General features: G+C 39.3%; 5 protein-coding genes across 12 annotated transcripts; 2 read left to right on the top strand and 3 right to left on the bottom strand.

Annotated features, from left to right (window-relative positions):
- Positions 1–462: 462 nt before the first annotated feature.
- LOC137720124 (mitogen-activated protein kinase kinase kinase YODA) lies at positions 463–6,829 on the top strand. 6 transcript variants are annotated; one of them, XR_015961160.1, is made up of 13 exons: positions 463–764; positions 1,435–2,131; positions 2,265–2,996; positions 3,270–3,357; positions 3,454–3,516; positions 3,728–3,888; positions 3,997–4,072; positions 4,227–4,286; positions 4,378–4,485; positions 4,638–4,877; positions 5,300–5,391; positions 5,543–6,215; positions 6,260–6,829. XR_015961160.1 is itself a non-coding variant. In XM_088691868.1 (12 exons), exons 2-12 carry the CDS (start codon positions 1,566–1,568, stop codon positions 6,102–6,104), a joined length of 2,748 nt encoding a protein of 915 aa, XP_088547994.1. In that variant the 5' UTR covers positions 463–764; positions 1,435–1,565; the 3' UTR covers positions 6,105–6,829. The 6 variants fall into 6 exon arrangements, 3 of the variants coding, with proteins under 3 accessions (XP_088547994.1, XP_068315235.2, XP_088548000.1); XR_015961158.1 differs by having other exon boundaries at positions 474–741; XR_015961161.1 differs by having other exon boundaries at positions 560–741; positions 1,502–2,131.
- A 282-nt stretch (positions 6,830–7,111) lies between these two features.
- LOC137720127 (short-chain dehydrogenase TIC 32, chloroplastic) lies at positions 7,112–9,675 on the bottom strand. Of its 2 annotated transcripts, none has more exons than XM_068459137.2 (8): positions 9,431–9,675; positions 8,606–8,837; positions 8,404–8,483; positions 8,158–8,311; positions 7,949–8,027; positions 7,665–7,767; positions 7,526–7,572; positions 7,112–7,398 (listed from the first exon to the last, which is right to left on the bottom strand). In XM_068459137.2, the coding sequence occupies exons 1-8, from the start codon at positions 9,534–9,536 to the stop codon at positions 7,240–7,242; spliced, it is 960 nt and encodes a 319-aa protein (XP_068315238.2). In that variant the 5' UTR covers positions 9,537–9,675; the 3' UTR covers positions 7,112–7,239. The 2 variants fall into 2 exon arrangements, with proteins under 2 accessions (XP_068315238.2, XP_068315239.2); XM_068459138.2 differs by having other exon boundaries at positions 7,683–7,767; positions 9,431–9,643.
- A 1,069-nt stretch (positions 9,676–10,744) lies between these two features.
- Positions 10,745–15,514, top strand: LOC137720126 (SKP1-like protein 21). 2 transcript variants are annotated; one of them, XM_068459136.2, is made up of 10 exons: positions 10,745–10,922; positions 11,954–12,218; positions 12,658–12,879; positions 13,117–13,308; positions 13,380–13,490; positions 13,690–13,768; positions 14,120–14,217; positions 14,346–14,524; positions 14,740–14,873; positions 14,977–15,514. In XM_068459136.2, exons 2-10 carry the CDS (start codon positions 12,183–12,185, stop codon positions 14,991–14,993), a joined length of 1,068 nt encoding a protein of 355 aa, XP_068315237.2. In that variant the 5' UTR covers positions 10,745–10,922; positions 11,954–12,182; the 3' UTR covers positions 14,994–15,514. The 2 variants fall into 2 exon arrangements, with proteins under 2 accessions (XP_068315237.2, XP_088548026.1); XM_088691900.1 differs by lacking the exon at positions 13,380–13,490 and having other exon boundaries at positions 10,768–10,922.
- Positions 15,515–15,923: 409 nt separating this feature from the next.
- On the bottom strand, positions 15,924–17,818 carry LOC137720128 (uncharacterized). Its single transcript, XM_068459139.2, has one exon. It carries the CDS (start codon positions 16,815–16,817, stop codon positions 16,032–16,034), a length of 786 nt encoding a protein of 261 aa, XP_068315240.2. The 5' UTR covers positions 16,818–17,818; the 3' UTR covers positions 15,924–16,031.
- Positions 17,699–22,789, bottom strand: LOC137720125 (uncharacterized). The gene is made up of 10 exons (XM_068459135.2): positions 22,417–22,789; positions 21,147–21,358; positions 20,791–20,927; positions 20,629–20,673; positions 20,483–20,536; positions 20,059–20,163; positions 19,751–19,954; positions 19,578–19,663; positions 18,368–19,386; positions 17,699–18,251 (listed from the first exon to the last, which is right to left on the bottom strand). The coding sequence occupies exons 2-10, from the start codon at positions 21,322–21,324 to the stop codon at positions 17,977–17,979; spliced, it is 2,103 nt and encodes a 700-aa protein (XP_068315236.2). The 5' UTR covers positions 21,325–21,358; positions 22,417–22,789; the 3' UTR covers positions 17,699–17,976.
- Positions 22,790–22,882: the final 93 nt, after the last annotated feature.

Genomic DNA, 22,882 nt, shown 5'->3' on the forward strand with positions numbered 1-22,882 from the left:
AAATTATGATTAAAATCGTTTATATTATAAATCATTCAATAAAAATTATACCGACTAAAAAAGTAATAAAATATTGTTTAGTTATTGAATTACTAGCATATGGGCACACACAAAGTGTGTGAGAAATTTTTTTATATTTTTGTTTTTAAAATAGAAGAAGAGAGGAAAAGACTGATAAAGAATGTGAGAGTGAGAGTTTTTTATTTATTTTTAAATTAGATATATGTTAGGATTATATGTAGGTGAGATTTTGAATAAAAAATCAGCAAAATTTGGTTATGTGAAATTACATTACATTTCTGCCCCATATTTCTTATTCATATTCTGTTTTAATTAGATGATTAAATTGGTAATTTTGTAGAATTTTAGTTGACAATGAGTGTTTTATTAATTTATAAAGATTAGAAGAAAAAAAAAAATCCTAAGTGGGTTTTAAAAGCAAAATAAATATAAAAAATGAAAAATCAGCAGCTGTAGACAACTTATTGATGTCTTTTAAGCTCAGGAAAAAAAAATACTGTCTCTCTCTCTAAAAGCGTCGATTCACTTCTTCCTTTCAATTGCAACAAAACACACAAAATCCTCATAATCCAATCCTCTTTACTTCGTTGATTTCTAGGGATTTTGTTTTTCCGAGCTATTTCACTGTGCAATCAGAAGTACTCCATCAAATTATCGTCGAGATTCGTGCCAGATTCCGAGTGGGTTCAGCTCGGATTTTGCAGCTCCTGAAAAATTTCAGTGAGTATCGTTTTGTCTGTTATGTAAGCTTAGTAAATTACTAATTTTTTTGAGTTATTTAGTTGTTTGTTGATTCTGTGTGAGTGTATAAGTTGCAAGTAGATCTGTGTTGCGAGCTTGTGGTAGTGAGCAATTTGGGATCGAAGCTTTTTGTTTGGTTCCCGAGAAAATTGGAGAAAGAAAGCGAAAGGGAAAATTTGAATGTTGTTGCCGTTATTTTGGGTTCTGGGTTTTGAAATTTGAGGCAGTAGGTCCGTTGTGCATGTTGAAGTCAGAGTCTTTGTGTTGCTTTTACATGACCCAATTTATCAAGGTTTGGATTCGAAATTATGGGTTTCATTTTGCTCTTTGCTGCGTTTTCCCGGGAACCAAACAAAGGTTAAAATTTGGGGATTGGAAAGAGGTGGGTGATTGCTAATTTAACTTAGTTCATTGATATTATGTTGCACTGTAAAATCTAATGATTCACATGTGTTGAGTTCACTAAGTGTCGTTTGAAGCGGGTTTGTGAGTATGGCGCGAGTATGTGATATAGGCATATTCCTATGATCTACCAAATTTCAGACCTTTACGATTTAGGTGCTAGTGTCCTTTACTTAATTCTGGTTGTTTTGCAGCATATCTTTTGTGCCATTAACTTAACTTAGAGATCCTTGAAATAGAGTTACTGACATGCAGCCTGTATCCCTGCAGGTTTTAATTATGTGCTGAATTGAACTCGTGTAACTGATTGGTAACCCCATGTAATGGTGTTATGCAGTTAAGTTATACTACTGGAATGAACTAGCTTTGAAGTACTTTCCCTTGGATTCTGTAAACCTATTATGAGAAATATGCCTTCATGGTGGGGGAAGTCGTCGTCCAAAGAAGCAAAGAAGAAGGCAGGAAAGGAAAGTTTTATTGACTCTTTACATCGGAAATTTAATTTTTCTTCAGAGAGTAGATTGAATAGTAGATCAGGAGGGTCTCGAAGAAATTGCAATGATACAATTTCGGAAAAAGGATGTCAATCCCCTATAGAATCAATATCTCCTTCGCCCTCAAAAAATGTTTCCAGATGTCAAAGTTTTGCTGAAAGGACTAATGCTCAACCACTTCCGCTTCCTGGTCTACATGTTGCTCATGTTGCTCGTACAGATTCTGGAATTAGTATATCAACAAAACCAAAATCGGAAAAAGGCTCTAAGCCATTGTCGTTTCTACCTCTGCCGAGACCTGCATGCATCGGTAGCAGGTCAAATCGTACAGACGTAGATGGAGACATGGTCACTGATTCAGTCTTTAGTGAGAGCTCTGTTGATAGTGACGATCCAGCTGACTCATCATGCCATCATAGCCCTCAGGCAACTGATGACAATGGTACTAGAACAGCTGCTGGCAGCCCTTGCAGGTGAGCTTTCATTTATTGCACATGCCATTATGGTACTAGTATGCATGTTTTTTTATATGCATGAATGTGCATGATTTACTTGTAATTCTTTTAGCTTGCTCCTCCCTGACAATTTTCTGCACTTTTTATGAAGTGTGATGCTCAAGGATCAGTCATTCAATGTTGCTCCAGTACACTCAAGAGAGCCAAAAAAACCAGCTAATATTTTTTTCAATACTCATGTTTCCCCCACATCGCCTAAGCGGAGGCAACTAGGCAGCCATGTGCCAAACCTACTAGTTCCTTATAATGGAGCTGTCTGCAGTGCTCCCGACAGCTCAATGTCAAGTCCTTCTAGAAGCCCAATGAGAGCATTTGGCACTGAGCAAGTCGTGAACTCTGCTTTCTGGGCTGCAAAGACTTATCCAGATGTCACTCTACTTGGCTCTGGCCACTGCTCCAGTCCAGGTTCGGGTCACAATTCTGGACATAATTCAATGGGAGGAGATATGTCTGGACAGTTGTTTTGGCAGCAAAGCAGGGGTAGCCCTGAGTATTCTCCGGTACCTAGTCCCAGAATGACAAGCCCAGGCCCAGGCTCAAGAATTCATAGTGGTGCTGTTACGCCTACCCATCCTAGAGCAGGAGGGACTCCCAATGAGACACAGACAAGCTGGGCTGATGATGGGAAACAACAAAGTCACCGTTTGCCTCTTCCCCCTGTGAATGCTTCCCCTTTGTCTCATTCAAATTCAGCAGCAACATCTCCTTCTGTGCCACGAAGTCCAGGAAGGGCAGAGAACCCACCAAGCCCTGGTTCACGCTGGAAAAAGGGAAAGCTGCTGGGTAGAGGGACTTTTGGACATGTTTATGTTGGTTTTAATAGGTAGATACCCAAATCTCTCTCTCTCTCTCTCTCTCTCTCTCTCTCTCTCTCTCGCTCTCTCAACCAAGCAAACATATATCTAAGTACGTAGCAGTTAATACTCTAAAGTATAAAACTTCAAAGTCCTGCCTTCAAACTTGCTTGATGGTTTGGCCAAGTGTAGGAAAAAAAATATCCATTTATCTCACATGTAGCTTGTAAATTAGTTTCTCTCATAGGTTGCTTGCATGCGAAGTTTATGCCTATCTGATTTTACATTACCGACTTGTTCAGTGAAAGTGGTGAAATGTGTGCGATGAAGGAGGTCACATTATTTTCTGATGATGCAAAGTCTAAGGAAAGCGCTAAGCAATTAAATCAGGTATCATCCTGTTGTTTTAGTTTTCAAGTTCCTTCCTTGGACAAGTGATATGCTTTCCTTCATTTATTTGACTTTTATGTTGTGACGTTTTGACAGGAAATTGCTTTATTGAGCCGTTTACGGCACCCCAACATTGTGCAATATTATGGGTCTGAATCAGTAAGTCTTTTGTCCATGTTGTATTATTCATAGTATGCATTTAAATACCGATTTTCATTTGTCATGTTTGTTGATAACACATTTCTTAGTTATGAGTCTGAAGCTTAATCTCTGCATATTGGGTAGTTGTGCAATATTATGGGTCAAAAGTAACTTTTACTTGAAGATTCAAGCAACCACTATAATCTATGCTGATTCATTCCTATAACAGGTTGATGACAAGCTATATATATATTTGGAGTATGTATCTGGTGGATCCATATATAAACTTCTCCAAGACTATGGGCAATTTGGCGAACTAGCAATTCGTAGTTATACTAAGCAAATCTTGTCGGGGCTGGCGTATTTACATGCTAAAAACACTGTCCACAGGTGAAATTCGTTACCTATTCTTTGTCAAGTACTTTGAAGCATTAATTCAACTGTCATAATATACTATCGCGATGTATTTACTGAACATTAAGCATCTTTCATGTTCAGGGATATTAAAGGGGCAAATATACTCGTAGACCCAAATGGACGTGTCAAGTTGGCAGACTTTGGGATGGCTAAGCATGTAAACGCATGCATACTTAATCTTGATATGATTTAAAGAATATGACATGATAATGCAAACCATAACCGACTATTGCATAAACAATTCTGTTTCCCTTCTCTCCTAATCTAAATGCATGTAAAGCAGAGTCATACTTATCTTGTGTGCTTTGCAGATCACTGGGCAGTCATGTCCATTATCATTTAAGGGAAGCCCTTACTGGATGGCACCTGAGGTTAGGTTGCTTCTAGTTTTTGTATATTTTCTCCTCCATGGCATGCTTCTTGATGGTTTTACTTAAGTCTTCATTTCGGTCGCTTGCCCAGGTTATAAAGAACTCAAGTGGTGCCAACCTTGCTGTAGATATATGGAGTCTTGGGTGCACTGTTTTGGAAATGGCTACAACAAAACCACCTTGGAGCCAGTATGAAGGGGTAATAATTTAGATCTACAAACGAATGCTTGTGTGCATTTATTTATTTATTGGATGTAGGGCAGGGGGTTATAAGAATTTGAGACTGAGATCATATAGGCTAATTCAAGTATTCTTTGCATTGTGTAATATTGTCCTTTTTGTGGTTAAAAGGTTGCTGCCATGTTTAAGATTGGGAATAGCAAGGAACTTCCAGCAATTCCAGATAGCCTCTTGGATGATGGAAGGGATTTCATAAGGCAATGCTTACAGAGAAATCCACTCCATCGTCCTACAGCTGCCCAGCTTTTGGAGCATCCTTTTGTGAAATATGCTGCGCCTTTGGAAAGATCTATGTTGGGCCTTGAGCCTTCTGATCCACCCTCTGGGATTACAAATGGAGTGAAAGCACTGGTATGAATTTCGTTTTTACCACAGATGTAAAATTGGTGTCTTATGGTGTTGGTAGTTTGTAATCATTTTTTATTTATGTTTGAGCATAGTGCATGCTATCAGGTTCTATACCTGTTATTTCCTCAATGTGCACAAAGAACTCGTGATAATCAGTTACAACGAAATAGTAAGGTTGTCAGTACCATTAGTTCACATTACAACCCGACCCAGTCCCTATATCTGGAGACAAGACAATACAGATGTTGAAATCTCTCTGTTTTAGTCTCTATATATGGATTGAAAATCTTTCCTAGTGTTGTGTATCATCAAGTGTAAACACATTTATGATATCCTTTATTGGACTTTGATGAAGCAGCTGTTATATGCACGGGTCCTCTTCTCGCCTCTTATTTTATCTGTTGTGTTTTATTGATCATTGTCAGGGTATTGGGCAAGGGAGGAATTTCTCCAACTTGGATTCAGATAGGCTTGCAATTCATTCATCTAGACATTCAAAAACTAATAACCATACCAGGTCAATCTCTCTCTCTCTCTCTCTCTCTCTCTCACACACACACACACACACATTTATATATCCATCTATCTTTATGTTTCTCTCTGTTGATGCGTACGACAACATTTTGATATTAAGATTTTGGTTTGATCTTTATTTGCCTTAACTGCAGTGAGATCCATATTCCAAGGAATATATCATGCCCTGTCTCACCCATTGGAAGCCCTCTATTGCACTCAAGGTCACCACCACACCTAAATGGAAGAATGTCACCTTCCCCTATATCTAGCCCACGGACTACTTCGGGCTCATCCACGCCTCTCACAGGTGGCAGTGGTGCCATTACATTTATTCACATGAACCAGCCCATCAACTTGCAAGAGGGTTTTGGAGGCATTTCAAAACCCTCGAATGGTCTCTATGTCAATGGGCCCTCCTATCATGATTCATGTCCTGATGTGTTTCGAGGGAAGCAGCCAGGGTCTCATATCTTCTCAGAACTGATGCCTTGTGAAAATGATGTTCTGGGAAAGCAGTTTGTAAGGCCTGCCAAAGCGGAGCAGTACGATGGACAGTCAGTTTTAGCTGATCGCGTGTCTCGCCAACTCCTTAAGGATCAAGTTAAAATGAACCTGAAACTGGATTTAAGCCCCAACTCTCCTTTGCCGAACCGTACAAATGGTGTCTTAACTTATTTTGATGGACCCACCAATCAGTTCAAGCTCTCAAGTTAATCAGACCATTTTGGATATACTGGATCAACCTATCCCTCATGTTGGACTGCGAAGGAGAGTATGTTTTGTACAATAAGAACTGTGGAATAATGTTGAAGCTCCGGAAAGTTAGTGGCTGGAAGCAGACAACTCTTTTTGCATGGCTTAGTGTTCAGCTCATAACATCCGGTAAGCTAAGCCATGAGACGGGAATGATTCCGGAATTATGCATATCGAGCTCACATCCTGACAACATAACACTCTTGTAGTACATAGAACGTGATGCGGTTTAGACTTGTAGGAAGTTTGAGTGCTTGACTGATTGGAGCTATGAAATATGCTTGATTTTGGTCCACGAGGATGGCTTCTGATGATCCGATCCATTGCAGTTCCCCTGGTAAGGAAGAAACTCAAGGCAGCAAGAATTTGTATATTTTCTGAGATGTTCATATAGAGAAAAGAAAGGCTAAGAGGCAAATACTATTTAGCTTTGGAACAATTTTTTGGGTCTGAAACTGCTGTACAGAAGATTGGCGACTAGCCGGGGATCGGACTTGTTAACGGAATAGTCAGCCGGAGATTTTTGAAGCCTGCTCGTTCTGTTTTCTGCACTGATTTATTGTGGGCTCATGTAACATTGTATAATTCTGTCTTGTACTACCTGTTTTGTTGTATCGTCATCATGTATGTACTGTACATCATCACTCAACTGAAATGAAGAAATCTAACCGCACGGTTCTCTCTTATCCCTCTTCAATTTTTCCGGTCTTTTCATAACGAATGTCGTGAATTTGTCATCCGTCCTTCCAGGAGCGGGAGACTTAATTAATCGAGATTCAGAAGATGAAATTTCACCCCGACCATCAATAGTTTTAGCCAATACATTTATAACACGACCTAAAAAAGCCTCACTTACTGGTATCTGAGCAATTCTTCCTAAACGACAGGATTTTTGTTTCGAAGATGAAATTTCTGAACTTGATACAAAGATATGAAACAAAATGCAATCTCGAATCAAAACCACGAGGTTTCAAGCAGAAAGGGAGTTTATTCACCTTCAAGCAATACTCTTCAACTTCTGATTCACAACATTATTGGATATTATCATTCACCTTGTAAACTTTTCAGCCTCAAAGTCTCTCTCTCTCTCTCTCTCTCATTTAGTCAAATCCATGGTGAAATCCCATAGCTTCTTTCCCATCTCCACATCTTGCCCTTGTGGAGTTGTCTTGGATAGGTTACTATCGGCAAAATATTTGCCGGTCACCCCCTTGACTTGCGGATGCAGTGCCAGGTAGCATGTCGTTGCTGCTCCCTGCAATCGACAAAGTTTATAAACAACGGGATTCTACATTTGAAAGAGAGTTTTTGAAATTCATCACACTTTGATTTAGTTTCACTGTCATTTATTTGGTCTGCAAGTTCAAACAGAGGTAACTTACCTGCTGAACATTTTTAAGCAAAACTCTACCAAGCACGTTAACAAGCCCTGCACCAAACCAGAAGACCAAACATCTGAAACTAAGCACATACTTGCCTTCTACAGCGTAAAATGTATCCGAACATCAGCTATAAACTCACATTTAGTGAAGTGATTACCGTTAATAGCGCTGTTATAACGGAAAAGATTGGTAGCAATTACACCAGGGTGAAGTGAGTTTGCTGTTATATCTGCCCCTTGTTCCTGTGTTCAAGAAACAATCACAAATAACAGCGTTCATGGATTAGAGAAAGAACAATGAAATTAATCGTAAAAAGTTGCTTGAAAGTTTGCAATGCGATTTAAAGAGGCCATTCATCAACTCCGAAATCATTGAAATATTGTCGAATTCATTTTACTCGGGTCCTGGGAGAAGACGATACACCTTTAAACGTCTTGCAAGCTCGTTAGCATGCAAAATGTTAGCAAGCTTTGATTGGCCGTATGCAAGATAACTTCTGTACCTGCAGATAGGCAGTCACAAACTCAGATTAAACTTATATCGAACTCTCCTTTCAGCGTATGCTACAAAGAAAAAGGGAAACGCAGTGCACAAATATACAATCTCAAAGATAAGGATTGTCTCAATGTTACCCTGCTTGGTCGTTAATCTTATCAAAACGAATTCCTTCAGGATATGGAAAGCGGTGAGCTTCTGAGGACACATTTACAATTCTCCCTTGTTTGCTGCTTTTGCGTGCTGTTTTCTTCATAGTATCCAACAAAAGGTTTGTCAAAAGAAAATGACCTGCAAAATCACAAAACGTTCAGCGAATTAGGGCAGCCTAAAACTCACAACACTTTCGTAGTCAGATTTACGGTCTAACAAATGCAACATACCTGCGTGGTTTGTCGCGAACTGAAGTTCGATTTTGTCCTTAGAAAGCAAGAAAGGGGTTGCCATAACTCCTGCATTGTTACTTAACGATAAAACAAGTACAATTACCAACTAAGCCCGCTCAAGAGACACACAGGAGTTCTATTGGACATGATGAGACAATGTGAAAGAACAACTTCTGCAATTTTCTATCCATTTTCTTACATTAGGATGTTGAGAGGAAGCCCGGAGGAATTGAAATCCGATGCGAATTTTCTCACGGATGATAAGGAAGTGAGATCCATTTCCATGGTATCAACTTTGGCAGTGGGAATTTGCTTCACTATTGCTTCTCTTACATCTTTACCGGCAGCCACATTCCTCACTGCCATAACCACATGGGCACCGCGCAGTGCAAGAACGCGTGCAGTTTCGGTGCCAATACCACTCGATGCTCCTGCAACAAAAGTATGCAGAACCAAAGAAAATTTTACCATAAGAACATGGAATAACTTTAACAGCTGCGCATCCTTAGCATATATACACACGTATATATCCTAAAGGCAAAACAAACCCAGTAAAGGGGAACCCAAACCAACAAGACTCTAAGGATCGGAAACTCGGCGGAACGTCCATATACCCAGTCTTACTATTGCTTTGCGAAGATGCTATTTTCACAACTTCAACCCATCACCTTTCAGTTACAAAAGAGTAACATTTTCGTTTCGCCAAGACTCGGTGTCAAAACAAACCCAGTAATCATAGTATAATATTGGATTTGTTTAATGAAAACTGCAGGTTAATCCCAGTGACCAAAGATTTTGTTTGAAAAGTTCAAATTTTGGTGCAAAAGATCAGATTGTTGATAACAGTCGAATAACATGGAGCAAGAAATGGACCCCACAATACAAAACTACATATTAAATTAACCACCATGCAGAATTCTATTAAGGTATCCAATCAAATTCAACCTTCGACGCAAGGGCAAAATAACAGTAAAGAAAAATCTACGTATTACCAAAACGAAGAAGAAAATGGAAATTCCCTCACCTGTAACAATGGCGGTGAGACCAGTGGCATCAATCCCTTGAGTAACTTCTTCTGCTGTGGACGACGACGAGAACCCGGATGGCCCTTTTCCTCTAAAGAACCACATCCTCTCTGTCTCTGCACGCAAAGAGATGAGAAAGTGTGACTTTTTACTGACAGTTTTGGTGAAGTTCTTATATTTGCTTTGGTGGTGGTGGTTGCGTGCAGGGAGCCTCTTTAGCCTGTTATGTCGTCCGCCTCAATTTTGAATGATCACAAAGTTTGGAAAGGTCAATTTAATTATCATAGATATTTTTTCTTCCTTGTAAGTGAGATATATTAGGTTAGATTCTCGTCAAATGTTAATTTGAACTACATTATTACTTGCTTATTTGAACCACATTACTGCTCGTTCATTGTAAGGTTAGGCCCGCTCTCCACCTCTTTAATGAATAATATTGTTTGTTAAAAAAAAATAAAAAACCAAAAATATCATCACCGCCTTATTCATGTACCGTTTCTTCAATATGCATTTAAGCACATTGATTACACCAAAGTGATAAGATCGAAATGAATTTTGTTGTTTATGATTTGTTTATTTGGGTTTATATTGTGATTTGAGTTTAATCTTTTTTGAGCAAACTTCACTGCGTTGTATATGGTTGTTATTTATTGACATAGCTTGTTGAGATTGTTTGATACCGTGACATTTTTAGAAGGTTGGATATGGTTCAATTCGTACCAGATCATCTTTAAAAGTGAAAACAAACTAATAAGATTTATTCAGTTTGGTTCGTTCCAATTCTTGTAAAAAATTTAGACAAACAAACCAAGCTGAAGATTGGACGTGTCTATTTTCGATTCTAGACTCCAGAATTTTCTTCTCAGAATAAATCTAGATCAGTTATCGGTCAACACTAGTACTATGTCAAAATTTAAAGAGTCGTACTTTTCCACAACTTACATTTTAAGATCCACATAACAAGACATGTATAATGTTTTTTCACAAAATATTTCAATAAAATTAATAGTAAAATTATTTAACTTTAGTTGTATTTAATTCTGTCAAATTTTCGGTGCAAGACTTTACATTATTTAACAGAAAGCATCTACAAAAATTGAGTAGGCACAAGGAGAAACATCATTGTGGGCCGATGAGTGGCCCATATTAGCTGCTTGTCGTGGCCTATTTCACCAAAACCTCGCCCAACCCACGTCGTACTGGACATCTCACAACCCGACCCGCTCAAACGCCAACGGGGCCAAATCCCCTCCTCCACCCAAAAGTCCGAAACCCTAACTATCAGCACGTGCGAGGGCGCCTCCTTCTTCGATAGAGTCACGTGCCGAACACAACCGCACACAGACAGACTCCAAATCGTGATAGCTAGTAGAGAAATGATACAGGAACACACAGAAAGAGCAGACAAGAAAGCCTTCCAGAAACCCTAACTCCCCACCCCCAAATCTCCCACATCTCCCAATTTTCCATGCATTTCAGCTCGTATTTGAGGTACGCTCACCGCCCTTTCTCCAATTGAAAATTTTCATATGGTATTGATTTATGCATGCAACTTTTGCTAATTGTATTTTCCCCAATTCAGGATTGTGAAATCGATAGATTTTTTTTTTGATGGGATTGTGGTTTGATTTTTTTTTCATATAAATAAACCCTAAATTTAATTTGTATAGAAATATTACTGTTGATGAGGATTTTGTTAGTTGTGAGGTGGAATTATCAACAATGGAAGTTAAAGATTTTTACTTGATGGGAAATGGAAACTGGGTTGGATTCTGAAAACCATTTGGCATGGTTTATAATCTGAAATGTCGTTTGAATTTCCCGGAATTCGGATTTTCGGTTTCCTAGCAAATGGCAACCATTTGACATGGTTTGTAATCTCACATCTTATTGGCCAGCTAACCCAACTGTTTCTTAACTTTTTCAATTATTTTTTGCTGAATTACTCAACCAATTGGTTGCATTATACTTTTCTCTTTTCGTGCTTATTTCATATGGGGACATGGAGATTGAAGAACTCAATAGATAGGCTTCCAAGTTGTGTCCTTTGCACATATTGCCCCTTTGTTTCTTTCGGCAGACTCGAATACTACATTGAGTTCTGAATGTTGGTTTATGCATATTAAGTGCTATTTTGTATTGTATTTATCATTGAATCTTTAATATGTTCGTCTGGTGTTGAGTATTGAGCTTTGTGCTGCTAGTGTGAAACTCAGTTTTTCTCAACTTTCCCAACCTCCTAGATGGTTCTAGACGGGCTATTCATCCCTGACAGTTTTCGCTCATGCATTGTAATATTTTCTCATCTTTCTTTCCCCTTTATGCACACAGATATATTGAGAAGCTCCAGTGAAATCCTCCATAAATATACTTCCTCCTTTTCTTGTTATATTACAGTTACCGCTGTTAACTGTTATAGTTGAATTAGAATAAATAATTAATGAGAACGTTTGTCTTGGAATTTGAGGCCTATCATCTCTTGTTTGTTCCCCATATCTTATTGTGTTTTACCTTGAATACAGGAAAAATATTTGATAAAGCTCTCCAGATAAGAATGCTAATACACATTTTGTTGGGATTCAAGATTGTATCATTTTGGGAAGCACTGATAACTATTTTGTGCATAGTTAATCAAGTCAAGCTTTTGAATAAGGAAAAGGTCCATTTTCCCTGTAACTCCTTGCTTTAGTGGAGGTAAAAGGTGGTTTCTGCTTCACCTCGTCTGACAGTTAGTTGTGGTGTCGCTGTCAAATGTCAGAAGGTGTCATGGCGGTTGTCAAACCTGAGGTATGCTACTTCATTGTCTGATGAATTACAAATGGTAATTTAGATAAGTTAGATTATTTACATTTTGTTTTCACAGTTTGAGTATGATGGGAAATGTATAGGTATAGATTCATGGTAAAAAAATTAGTTTTTTTCTGGATGAACTCTTGGTGGAATCTATGGAGAATTGTAGTTTCTTTGGTAGCCAGGGCTTGTGCATAATGGTCGGAATAAGTTTCTTCTTCAAGTGGTATTTCATGTTAGGAGATTTGAATATTAATTATTAAGGGGTTCAGCAGTGTAGAAATGAAATATAAGCTAGTGACTAGGACTGCTACACCTATGGTTATTGGTTCTGTGGGTTGCATATGTGGTAGTTCAAGCTAAGATTGATATAGGAGTACTAGTTGTGTTTCTCTTTTGAATCCCTTCTAAATTTTCCTTATGTTTGTGCAAATAGATGAAATCTTACATCTGGCTTCAAACTGCTGACGGCTCAATCCAACAAGTAGAAGAAGAGGTTGCCATGTTCTGTCCCATGATATGCCGAGAAATATTGCAAACAGGAATGGGATCTTCCAAAAACTATGCTATATCACTTCCTCAACGAGTTAATCCTGCCATTTTGGGCTTAATACTCGACTACTGTCGGTTTCATCAAGTACCTGGTCGCTCTAATAAGGTCTGATATATGATTCTACCACTTGTAGTTTCTTTTTCTGTTCTTACATGATGTTAATTTCCAATTGGCAATCAACAGTGAGAAGCTTATGTAAAAGTAAAAGACTTGGAGAAAGTATTGTTACCCCTTATGTGGCCCAAAAAGGGGTGGTTTTGATAGTCTTTTATCCATCTTCATCATGTATATGGTGAAGTCAGAAGTAATCTATGTGTTTGATAGTATTGTTATCATGTGTAGGAGCGCAAAATTTTTGATGAGAAATTTATTCGAATGGATACAAAAAAGTTATGCGAGTTGACATCCGCTGCTGACAGCCTCCAATTGAAGCCTTTGGTTGATCTCACCAGCCGAGCACTTGCTCGAATTATTGAAGGAAAAACACCCGAGGAGATACGCGAGACATTTCATTTACCTGATGACCTCACAGAGGTTTGTTACTATCGAAGGTTATTGGCTTTTTTTCTTCCATCCATGGTTTTCATGTATATATGGTTATTCAGGAGGAGAAGTTGGAACCTCTGAGGAACATAACTGATGATCCACGTATCCGGCTTCTTAATCGGTTATATGCTAAAAAGAGGAAAGAATTAAAAGAGAGAGAGAAACTGAAGGTGCTTACTTTTACTTGAAGAGTTTGAAGCCTTTACCATATGTTTAATGCAATATATGTGGTAAATTTATATACCACAATGTTTGTTACTTGAGTTGTGTGCAAAGTACACACAAATGTAATGATGCAGTTGGAGGGTTGAAGCATTAAAACCTGTGCATATATGATCGCGTTAATAGAAATTTATTTGTTTGTTTCAGAATGTTGAGGCTGAGGAGGAGCGTGTTGATGAGCGTTCAGTTGATGATCTCTTGACATTTATAAACGGTGGAAATAGAGGTATGATTCAGAAATTATTTCTCTTTATCCTGGTTTTCTGCCTTTGTTCTCACACTTGATTTTTTTTTTTTTTTCCAACTTTTGCTGTTTGAAGTTGTAGTATGCTTGGCTCTCAAATTCTTAATAGATAATTTTTTTTAAGGGATTTTGCTTCCAAAGGACCACTCTGTTGAACGTTACTGGCATCCCTACTTTTGCTCCATGGACAAGGAGCAGATTTTTTTTTTTTTTTTTTTTTTTTTAAGGTTTACGTAGTTTTTTATAGGTACTTCAGTCAGTAGATTCAGTATCATGGATACTTAATGAAGTATCATCTACTCTCAACTTACTAGAATCTGATACACTCTGCAGAAGCAAAGGGGATTAAGACCAATAAGAATAAAAAGAAAAATCGAAGAAGAAAAGATCATCCAAAAGATTCTTCAACCAATGTAAATGGACATAATAAGGTTGGTACTTCTTTCTCTCGCTCACCACAGCACACGCTTATGTATGTTCGTGTATATAGTATGCTAGTGAATTTTTCCTGCATGTGTCAGAACTTGTTTGTGAATTCTGTCTTTATCTACATTTCTAGGACTTGGATGCACTTTCTTCTGCTTCCCACGATGGTGACATAATCAATGTTGAGTTGTCGTCTCCCAGTTCTTCAAAGTTGCAAGATTCTACGTCTGTTACCTTTTCACCAAAGCTTGACTTTGATGATAGTGATTTGGATGATGATTTAGATCCTGCCATGAAGGAAGAGCTTGACAGGTAATATTTGTAGAGCATATTAAAAAGAATGATTTCAATGCTAATATTTAACTGTTTATATGAATTATGCTGACCATTGTCTCAACATACACGGAAATTACTCTCTGCCCCTGTTAAATATCCCCTTCCACGGTTACTCAGTCGAATCTACAGATTTTTATGATTATTGCAAGACCGTTTGTCTTATATTCCTTTATATTATATGCTTTATGTAGGGAAGTGGAGGATTTTGCACGAAGATTAAATTCAGATTGGCCAGAAAGGATGCAGGAAATTTTATCTTTAGGTCAAGAGAGAAGACTTGCACCAATAAATATCAACAGCAATGGCTCTGCACGTGGATATAAAAGTATGTCCCAATACATCCTCTGATATCGAGAGTGATTGAGTGAGTGGGAGACTAGGTTGGGTGCAAATTGGTTAGACTGACAGAGTTACCGGGTGATTTGCAGGTTTGGACAGGAGATAATGATCTACTAGAGAGCGCTATTTAATGAGAATGTCCAGCAGCTTGAGTGATTGGAACAGATGCTACCGATGGGGTTCGCTGCTGCAGAAGCTTAGAAGAGAGAGCAGTGTTTTTGGTGTTGCCGGCATGTGAGTATATTTGTTTGATTTTTCCAGCACCAAATGCAATTTTCGTTCTATGGGCATCTTCCATTTCGAAGAAAGGAAACGAACAGATGTCAAAAAAAAAAAGAGAGGAACTCAGAGGCTACATTAGGGAGCATAGTTTTCCTCATTGGTTTATGTTCTCTTTTGTGGCTGTTTATTCGGAGCATACGTTGCTCTGTTTTTCTCCTTGAGCTGCCATTGATGGCGGCTGTCTCCTGTACTTACTTGAAACGATGCCGAATTTTGCAGATGTACCTTTTCTTTTTCATTTCATATATAAGGCCCCATTTGGCTTTTGTAGAGTCTTGCAAGAAGTTGCAAGTGCTTTCAGTTGATGTAATGAAATTGCAATGAAAATAAAGGTTATTTCAAAAACCTTGTACAATATGGTCGTTTTGAATATGTTGGAAAGCCATATATCATCTTTAGGTTCACACAGCGGATTCAATGACAGTGAAGAACTTGCGTGAAATCAGCTTCTCATATATAAGGTTGTGAACACGAGACCTTAGAAATTGATGCATGCAAGTTTTTCTTCGTTTGGGGTCGTTATAAAAAAACATTTACGCACCAATGCCTTTCTAAGTGGTTAAGACAAATTTCAAGCCAGTATTTCAAACACGTTCTGAATTCAATTTTTAATGATGATGAATCACCCGATCGTAGTTAGAAGAAGGCTGAAATACCATCTTCTGACCCTAAATGCGTGGTCTGTCGTGGCGAAGTCAACTGCTGATCCCCATTTTTAAAAAGAAAGAGACGAGCAGTATTGATTAAATTCACATTCTCTAATCAAATTCACATTATATGCAGATCTTTTATTCATTTATTTTTCTTTTGACATTAAGAAACGAAAAGGAAAACAAAGAAGAAGAAATTAGTACATTGAAGATCAATAATCTTTCAGTTTATGGGCGGAGTAGTACTTCTTGAAAGCCCTAGGAAGATAGACAGGCAGCAAGAACCCAAATAAATTGAAGCACCAAAACGCCATATTAGCAATGGCAAGCCCTCTCCCCACATATAATCTTTTTGCAGATCCACCGTACTCCTCATGCTCCTTGGAAAACTCACTCCTCAGCCAATCCACGATGGTGAAAATCCGCCTGGAATTGTAGAAAACCGGCACGAAGACACGTATGGGAGTCGAAAACCGGTCGGCAAAAGCCATTCCTTCCATGAACACCTGACTGGCAAGGAGAAAAACGTGCGGGGAAGCGGCGCTGATGCCTTGTTTATCGCCTTCGAAAATGCCCTCCAAAATGTAGGCAATGGGGAGCAGAAGGCCGATGACGGCGCCGGTCAGGACGTAGAGGCGGAGGACTTTGTTTTGGGGGTTGAAAACCGTGGGGTCTCTGGAGGAACCGAGGATGGGGAAAGCAACTTTGGAGATGATGTGCATGTAGATCACGGAGAAGAAGACGAAGGCGAAGTCTTGGGGGCTTACCATGCCGCTGGCGGAGAGGACGACGACGACGGCGAGGGCGTTGAGCTGCCGGAAGGAGAACAGACCGCCACCGGCTTTGCGCGGAGAGGCGGTGGCGGTGGAGTGTGAAGTTGGGGACTTTTGGTGGGAGCTGAGTTTTGAGGAGGTTTCGTCGTTGTGTTCTTTGAATTCATGTTCTTGTTCTTTGGGGAGGCTGATGTCACCGCAGGTTGGACCAACCCCACCTGACATTTTTTTCTGCGTTTCTGTTGATTAAACTGAGTAGGGTTAGGGTTTGGTTGCAGAGAAATCAGAGTTGAAGAGAGAGAGAGATGTGAGAGAGTGGAGAAGGTTAGATAGAGAGTTAAAGAGGAAGAGATGGGGAGAAAGGGAAGAAGATAGGGTAAAAAGCATAAGGTGGGGAGGGTGGACAGGTGGCAGTGTAATAGGGATTTCAGGAAACAGGTTTTGGTGATAGGAGAGGGAGTGGACATGATTTTATATCTTAAATACTTTTGTCCAAGTCAAAGTGACTGAGCCGTAGACAGTCAAGTCAAATCCAATCCACGAAATAATTTGATTTATGGATGGCATTGTTGTGGTAAAGATCTTGAGCATGCCTGCACTGTTAATTATAAAAACAAAATTTGTTGTAATATACATTAGTACCAGAAGGATATGGATGGACCGGATACACAGCTACTGTAACGTCTCGATTTAATAACACAAAGTTACGTATAGTTAGATTACCACGTGACATTGTGATTACTTGGTCGTGACTAATATGATTTCTCGTTAAGCTGAAAACCTAAAAACGAGGTTAATAGGCGTGCAAGAAGAGGGGCCGGGGAGGTGCAATCTTCTGGGCCAACTGGCTTGGCCCATGGAAATTGGTCACCTGTAGCCCATGTGGTAGCCCGAAAACAGAGGAAATTCGGTCGATTGGGAAGTTTACACAATCGAATTTGATCAAAAATACAGAGAGAATATATCACCCTTTACAACTTCAAATGCTGTAACCTGAAATGACATCACAAATGCAACCTTCACAAACCAACTCGTTTGGTCTGTCGGTCTCGTTGATGACATCATCAAGACGGTACAAACAATGCATAGCAATGGACAATGACGGCTCAAACCAAAAAAACCAAATTCATTACAGAAACTTCTGCCAAAGAGAAGAAGAATCTTACTGTAATCAATCTGCTATGACAAAGAGAAAAGGAGGGAACTATAACCAAAAAAAAAAAAAAAAAAAACTTATCTTCCAAAACTTTTTCTTCGATTTTCTGACAGAAGACCGCTGGTAAAACTGGACCCTTCTGCTGCTAAGAATACAATCATTGGCTAAACTGTGCATGCTGTATAACCCCCAAAAAAAGAAGAAAAACGATCTCTTTACCCTCTATTACTAGGCAACTGTGCTATGTTTCGGAATGTACTTAATCTTCACACCCTTGCCCTGCTTCGTCCTGCGCCTGACTTTAGCAGCTCTAGCAGTTGGCAAATCAAATGCCTCCCCATCTACCAGCCTGTTTTCTGCATTGCCAAGAATGCTGCGTTTAGACTTCAACAAATGATTCGCTCCTACTTCACCGTCATTTTGATTGTCTGGGCATCTGGGAGGTTCAGAGTCTTGGAATAGAACCAATTCCACATGATCTGCAGCAATAGCCTCCTTCCATCCTGCACAAACAAGACGTGTACTTATTGTATTGTATTTCAGGGTTAATTAACTTTAACTGGGAGCTGCTTGTACAAAAGAGAAAATAGAACAAGATGCAAAATGGAGCTGAACTCACTTTGTGCAAGAAAATCTTCTGCCGCACGGCTAGAGAAGCCCAGGCTTTGTGTTTCATCGGGGTGAGTAGAGCTGTTCCCGTTTCCATCGTTATGGCCATCCACAACACACGATCTTTTACAATTTTCACTGTAAGGGCTTTGGCTGTTGCCCTTTTCAGCTACCACATTTATGTCAGATTCTTTGCTGCCATTATGAATTGGCGTAGGACCTCTTGTTCCATTCCGGCTCACTGGCCTCCAAAGCTTCACTGTTGACCGGTTTGTGCCACTCTGTACCAGATCAGGTTTATTGGTTTTATCCTGAGAATTGTCCCTTAGCATTTGACCTTTCTCCGAAGGACGGTCATCATGAACACCAGCCAGATTATTACTTTCCTGGCAAAAATTTCCAAGATTGACTGGTATAGAACCAATCAAAACCTCATGGTTCTTGATTTGATCTGGTTCAGATGCTTCTTTCTGTACTCCGGCTTTCAAACTCCCCCCATCATATTCTGGTTTAGGCTTTCGACTCCATACTCTATTGCCACTGGAAGCAGCCCTTACATCCCTGAGGTTACCGTGGTGTTGGATGGATGAATGCTTCGCTGTTTGAGAACTATGGTCATCATGAAATCCATTGGGCACACCCCGCCGTGATTTTGGAGGCATGTGCCATCGAGCAACTGCACGCCGACTACCATTTCCTTGCACCAGCTGCCTTTCAACATTTGGTCCACTCGCCGAATCAACATGTCCAAAGCTAACTCCAGTCTGAGATTCGAGATCTGCATTTTCACCCGTATTTGAGAAATGGAATGGTTCAAGTGATAAGCGGGCATGATCCAGCGCATCCGAACTGGCCGTGTCAGAATCAAATGTTGCTGAAGGACTAGATGTTTCTACGAGTGGCACAGCCTCCAGAGTTTCATCAATGTTCTCCTTAACATCAACCTTCTCCCCGTGTCTTTGATCCTTTTCCTTCTGTTCTTTCTGCCTAAGCTTCTTCAGCCTTTTCCTTTCCAAGAGCTCTTCTTGCCTACAGTTATTCAGAAAATAAGACCGAATAGATTATGCAATTGATAAAAAACAACAGGCAACAGATTACCCAGTCATGCTGGTCTATACTCTACATAGTGCCGAATATAAAGAGGCACTGAAAATCCTCCCACCACCACAATAAAAAAACCGAAATGTGCTGAAAATCAAATAGAAAGGCTTGTTGTGTACCTTCTTTGAGCAGCTTCTTCTTCCTCCACTAGCAACTTCTGTAACCTCAAAGCTTCCGCATCCTTGTCAGCATGCCAGGCTTTCAACTGAGCAAAAATCACCACGAGTTTAAACGCGATAAAGAGAGTAAAACCAACTGTATTAAAAAGATGGAAAGGAAACAAGAAACTTACCAATATCTGTTCCACCAGGAAGCTTGTACAAGCAACTAAGTTTTTTGATTCAAGGCCAATTTTCCCAGCCTCCCCATCAAAAACATATCTCTGCATTGATATGGCTGTCCCACACAGAAACGTCTTTTCACTTGCATCATCGAGGATAGAAAATAACTCCTGGGATGATATGGGAAACCTGGAAGGTCTAGCTTGAACAATATCCTGGATAAAAAGAAAAGAATCAAACATGTCATGTCCACTGAACAGGCAATGTGGCAGTTCATTACAATAAAAACTCATACGCAAGACAAAGAATAATGTCTTACCAGAAGGGCAGAACCAGCCTTCAAACAAATGTGGGGCAAAGAAGAAAATCCCGGTTTCCGTATAAGAATTGTCAATGCCTTTATAATTGAAGACCCTGGAACTTCCTATAAAATATATTAAATTAGGAGATCTCCTTTAAAAACAGTTCCTTTCAAATGATTGCACTTAAGTAACAATTTCTTTGGAAAAAATGAAGCCCGCTAGAAATTAATTGGAGGAAGGGGCGAAGAACAGATCATGGTCAATTCAAAACTATGATCAGTTAGGATAAAAACACTTTACTGTCCTACTTTGGTTCATGTGTGATGAATCTAAGCATTAGAGGGGAAACATTTGTCACTTAATACACAACATGCATACCGCGGTACATGATTAGAACTTATGATGCATGCCATAAAAACACAGGCAAGTAACAGAAAATACCTCTAAAGTCACATCATTGAATGATACAGCTTCTTTTGCCTCTTCTGGTGAGAGCTAGACAAAGACCAAACCAAGGAAGGATTGAGCTGCACATACACTAAGAAGAAGGTAGCCCTAACATAAAGTATTCAAAGAATAAATTTTACCTTGTCCCAAAATTCACGTAGAAGCTCCCTATTTTTAGAAGAATCCTACAAGATTTAAACAAAAAAGTATTCTGAACACGATGGACGGCATAAGATGCTCACAGTCGCAACACACAGAAAAGCAATAGACAAATTTATAACAGTTTAAAATACAAGGGACACCTTATCAAGCTTTTTCAACCGATGGTGTACACGTATGTGTCTTTTGTAGTTGATAGATGAGAAAAACTCTCGTGGGCATTTGTCACACTTTTGCATTTGCACTTTAATAGGAGAGTGCAGAGGCCAACCTGGAAGTTCTGCCAGAAGTAACATGTGCCATCAAACACTTATAACCAAACTGCCTTCTTATGACATATAATACAAATATTAAAACCGCCATTGGCCGTAGCAGTGGACCGAGAAAGGCAAAACAAACTCAGGATACTCCCCATTAGGTATGGCACAAAGCTCAATCTAATGGTTCACTACTTCTATAATCAAATAAAGTTGTATTTATACACTATAGTTTCCAGTACCTTGTTGATCTAAGGCATGAAGTAGCTGAATCCACGGGACTGGGCTATCCCCGGCCCTTGAGAAAGAAATAGATGGCTCTTTCGCAACTTGTCTGATGATAGTGTCAATGGAATCATTTTCCTCCCCTGATTTCATAGCATACAGAGAGTCTGAGGTCGTAGGTTTTGCAATTGACATCAGAAATACAAATCCACTAGAGCGCCAGATGTCTCTGCAAAAAATGTAGGACAAATAAAAACAAGGTAAACATCTAATGACTAAATGACATTCAATTGAACTGGATTGAGGCACAAATACGCCACATCTAAAGTGGATGTAGCAATAGAAAGCAAGCTCAGGGAACAAAATCATCCTGTTTCATCTGCATTACAGCTAAATAGATTTATTTCCAAAACAAGTTACGTGTCTAATAAGTCCGACAATGTGCGATATTATTAAAGAAGCCACAATCATATGAAACGTGTTGTACCGAACTTAGTAATGCAAGGAGGAATTAGAACTTCCAGCCGACAAACAAAGTTCGTGTAACTTAATTATTTTCACCACAGAAACAACCACGAAAAGACCCATAGTTTAAACAATGAAGAATAACATGAAATCTGATGAAAAAGCTACCATTACAAGATAGGAAGGAACAAAAAATGTGAAAACCTACAAAATTCTATATCGTAAACATATTCTGGATTACAGATCCACCAGAAAGAATGCATAGCGAAAAGTGCGTCCGCCTCCGCATCCAACGAACATATATCCATATACTTCGTTATAGAAACATAATCATACAACGAAATTGAAATGAAATCAAGAGTAGGCGAATGAACATATGAGGGGAAATTGAAACCAATGTTAAAAGGAAGGGAAACTTCAATAAATCTCACAGAATCGGCATTCCGGAACTTGAAATCATAAACATGCAAAACCAAGCTTGATCAGAGACGCTGTAAACCTCACTTAGCTAAGTTGAAATTACACCATTAACGATTTCACATACACCACAAATACATACATAAATATATATACACATAATTCGAAATCTCTAGGTTTTCTCTCTTTCATTGAACAGATACAGAGTTTTTCCAGCTATCAAACAGAGAAACAATTCAATTGAAAAAAAAAATCAAGACTCAAAAAGCAAGAATTCGGAGAAGCTATGGAAACACGTGATCTGTGATCGATATATGATATTATACGTATAAATGTGTGTGTGTGTGTGTGTGTGGGGGGGGGGGGGGGGGGAGAAGGAAGTGAGGGAGTAATCGGTTTACGTACCAGTGGAGGCGCGAGCAGAGATCGGTTCAAGAACAGGGAGGACGTCGGGATATCTGCGGGAATCGGAGCAGGCGGGAGGGAGATTCGGAGTGTTTGGCGGGAAGGAAAATCGCCAAGAAAATGCAAGAAATTGACGAGCCGAAGGTGAACGGAGAGAGTGAGAGAGTTCGCAAGGAGAAAATATAAGGGCGTGAAATGGAAGAGAAGGAAGGGAACCCCTCTGCAGTATAAGGAAAAAATAAAATAAAATAAATATATTAAATGAATAAAAGACATAGGAGAGGAGGACGGTAGGGTTTGTTTCACGCGCTGAGGGAGAGAGTGAAGGGGTGGCATTGGGAATTGAGAGATTGACAGCCTTAACCCTTAAGTTGGGGAAAGGGATTCTCTCATTCCATTTCTTCTAATCCACCAAATCAATAGATTCATGTTATTAAAATTTAATCCAACAGTTATAAATAAGGGT

This window comes from Pyrus communis, chromosome 1, assembly GCF_041283825.1.
Source record: "Pyrus communis isolate YQ-2024b chromosome 1, ASM4128382v1, whole genome shotgun sequence".
NCBI classification, from domain to species: Eukaryota; Viridiplantae; Streptophyta; class Magnoliopsida; order Rosales; family Rosaceae; genus Pyrus; species Pyrus communis.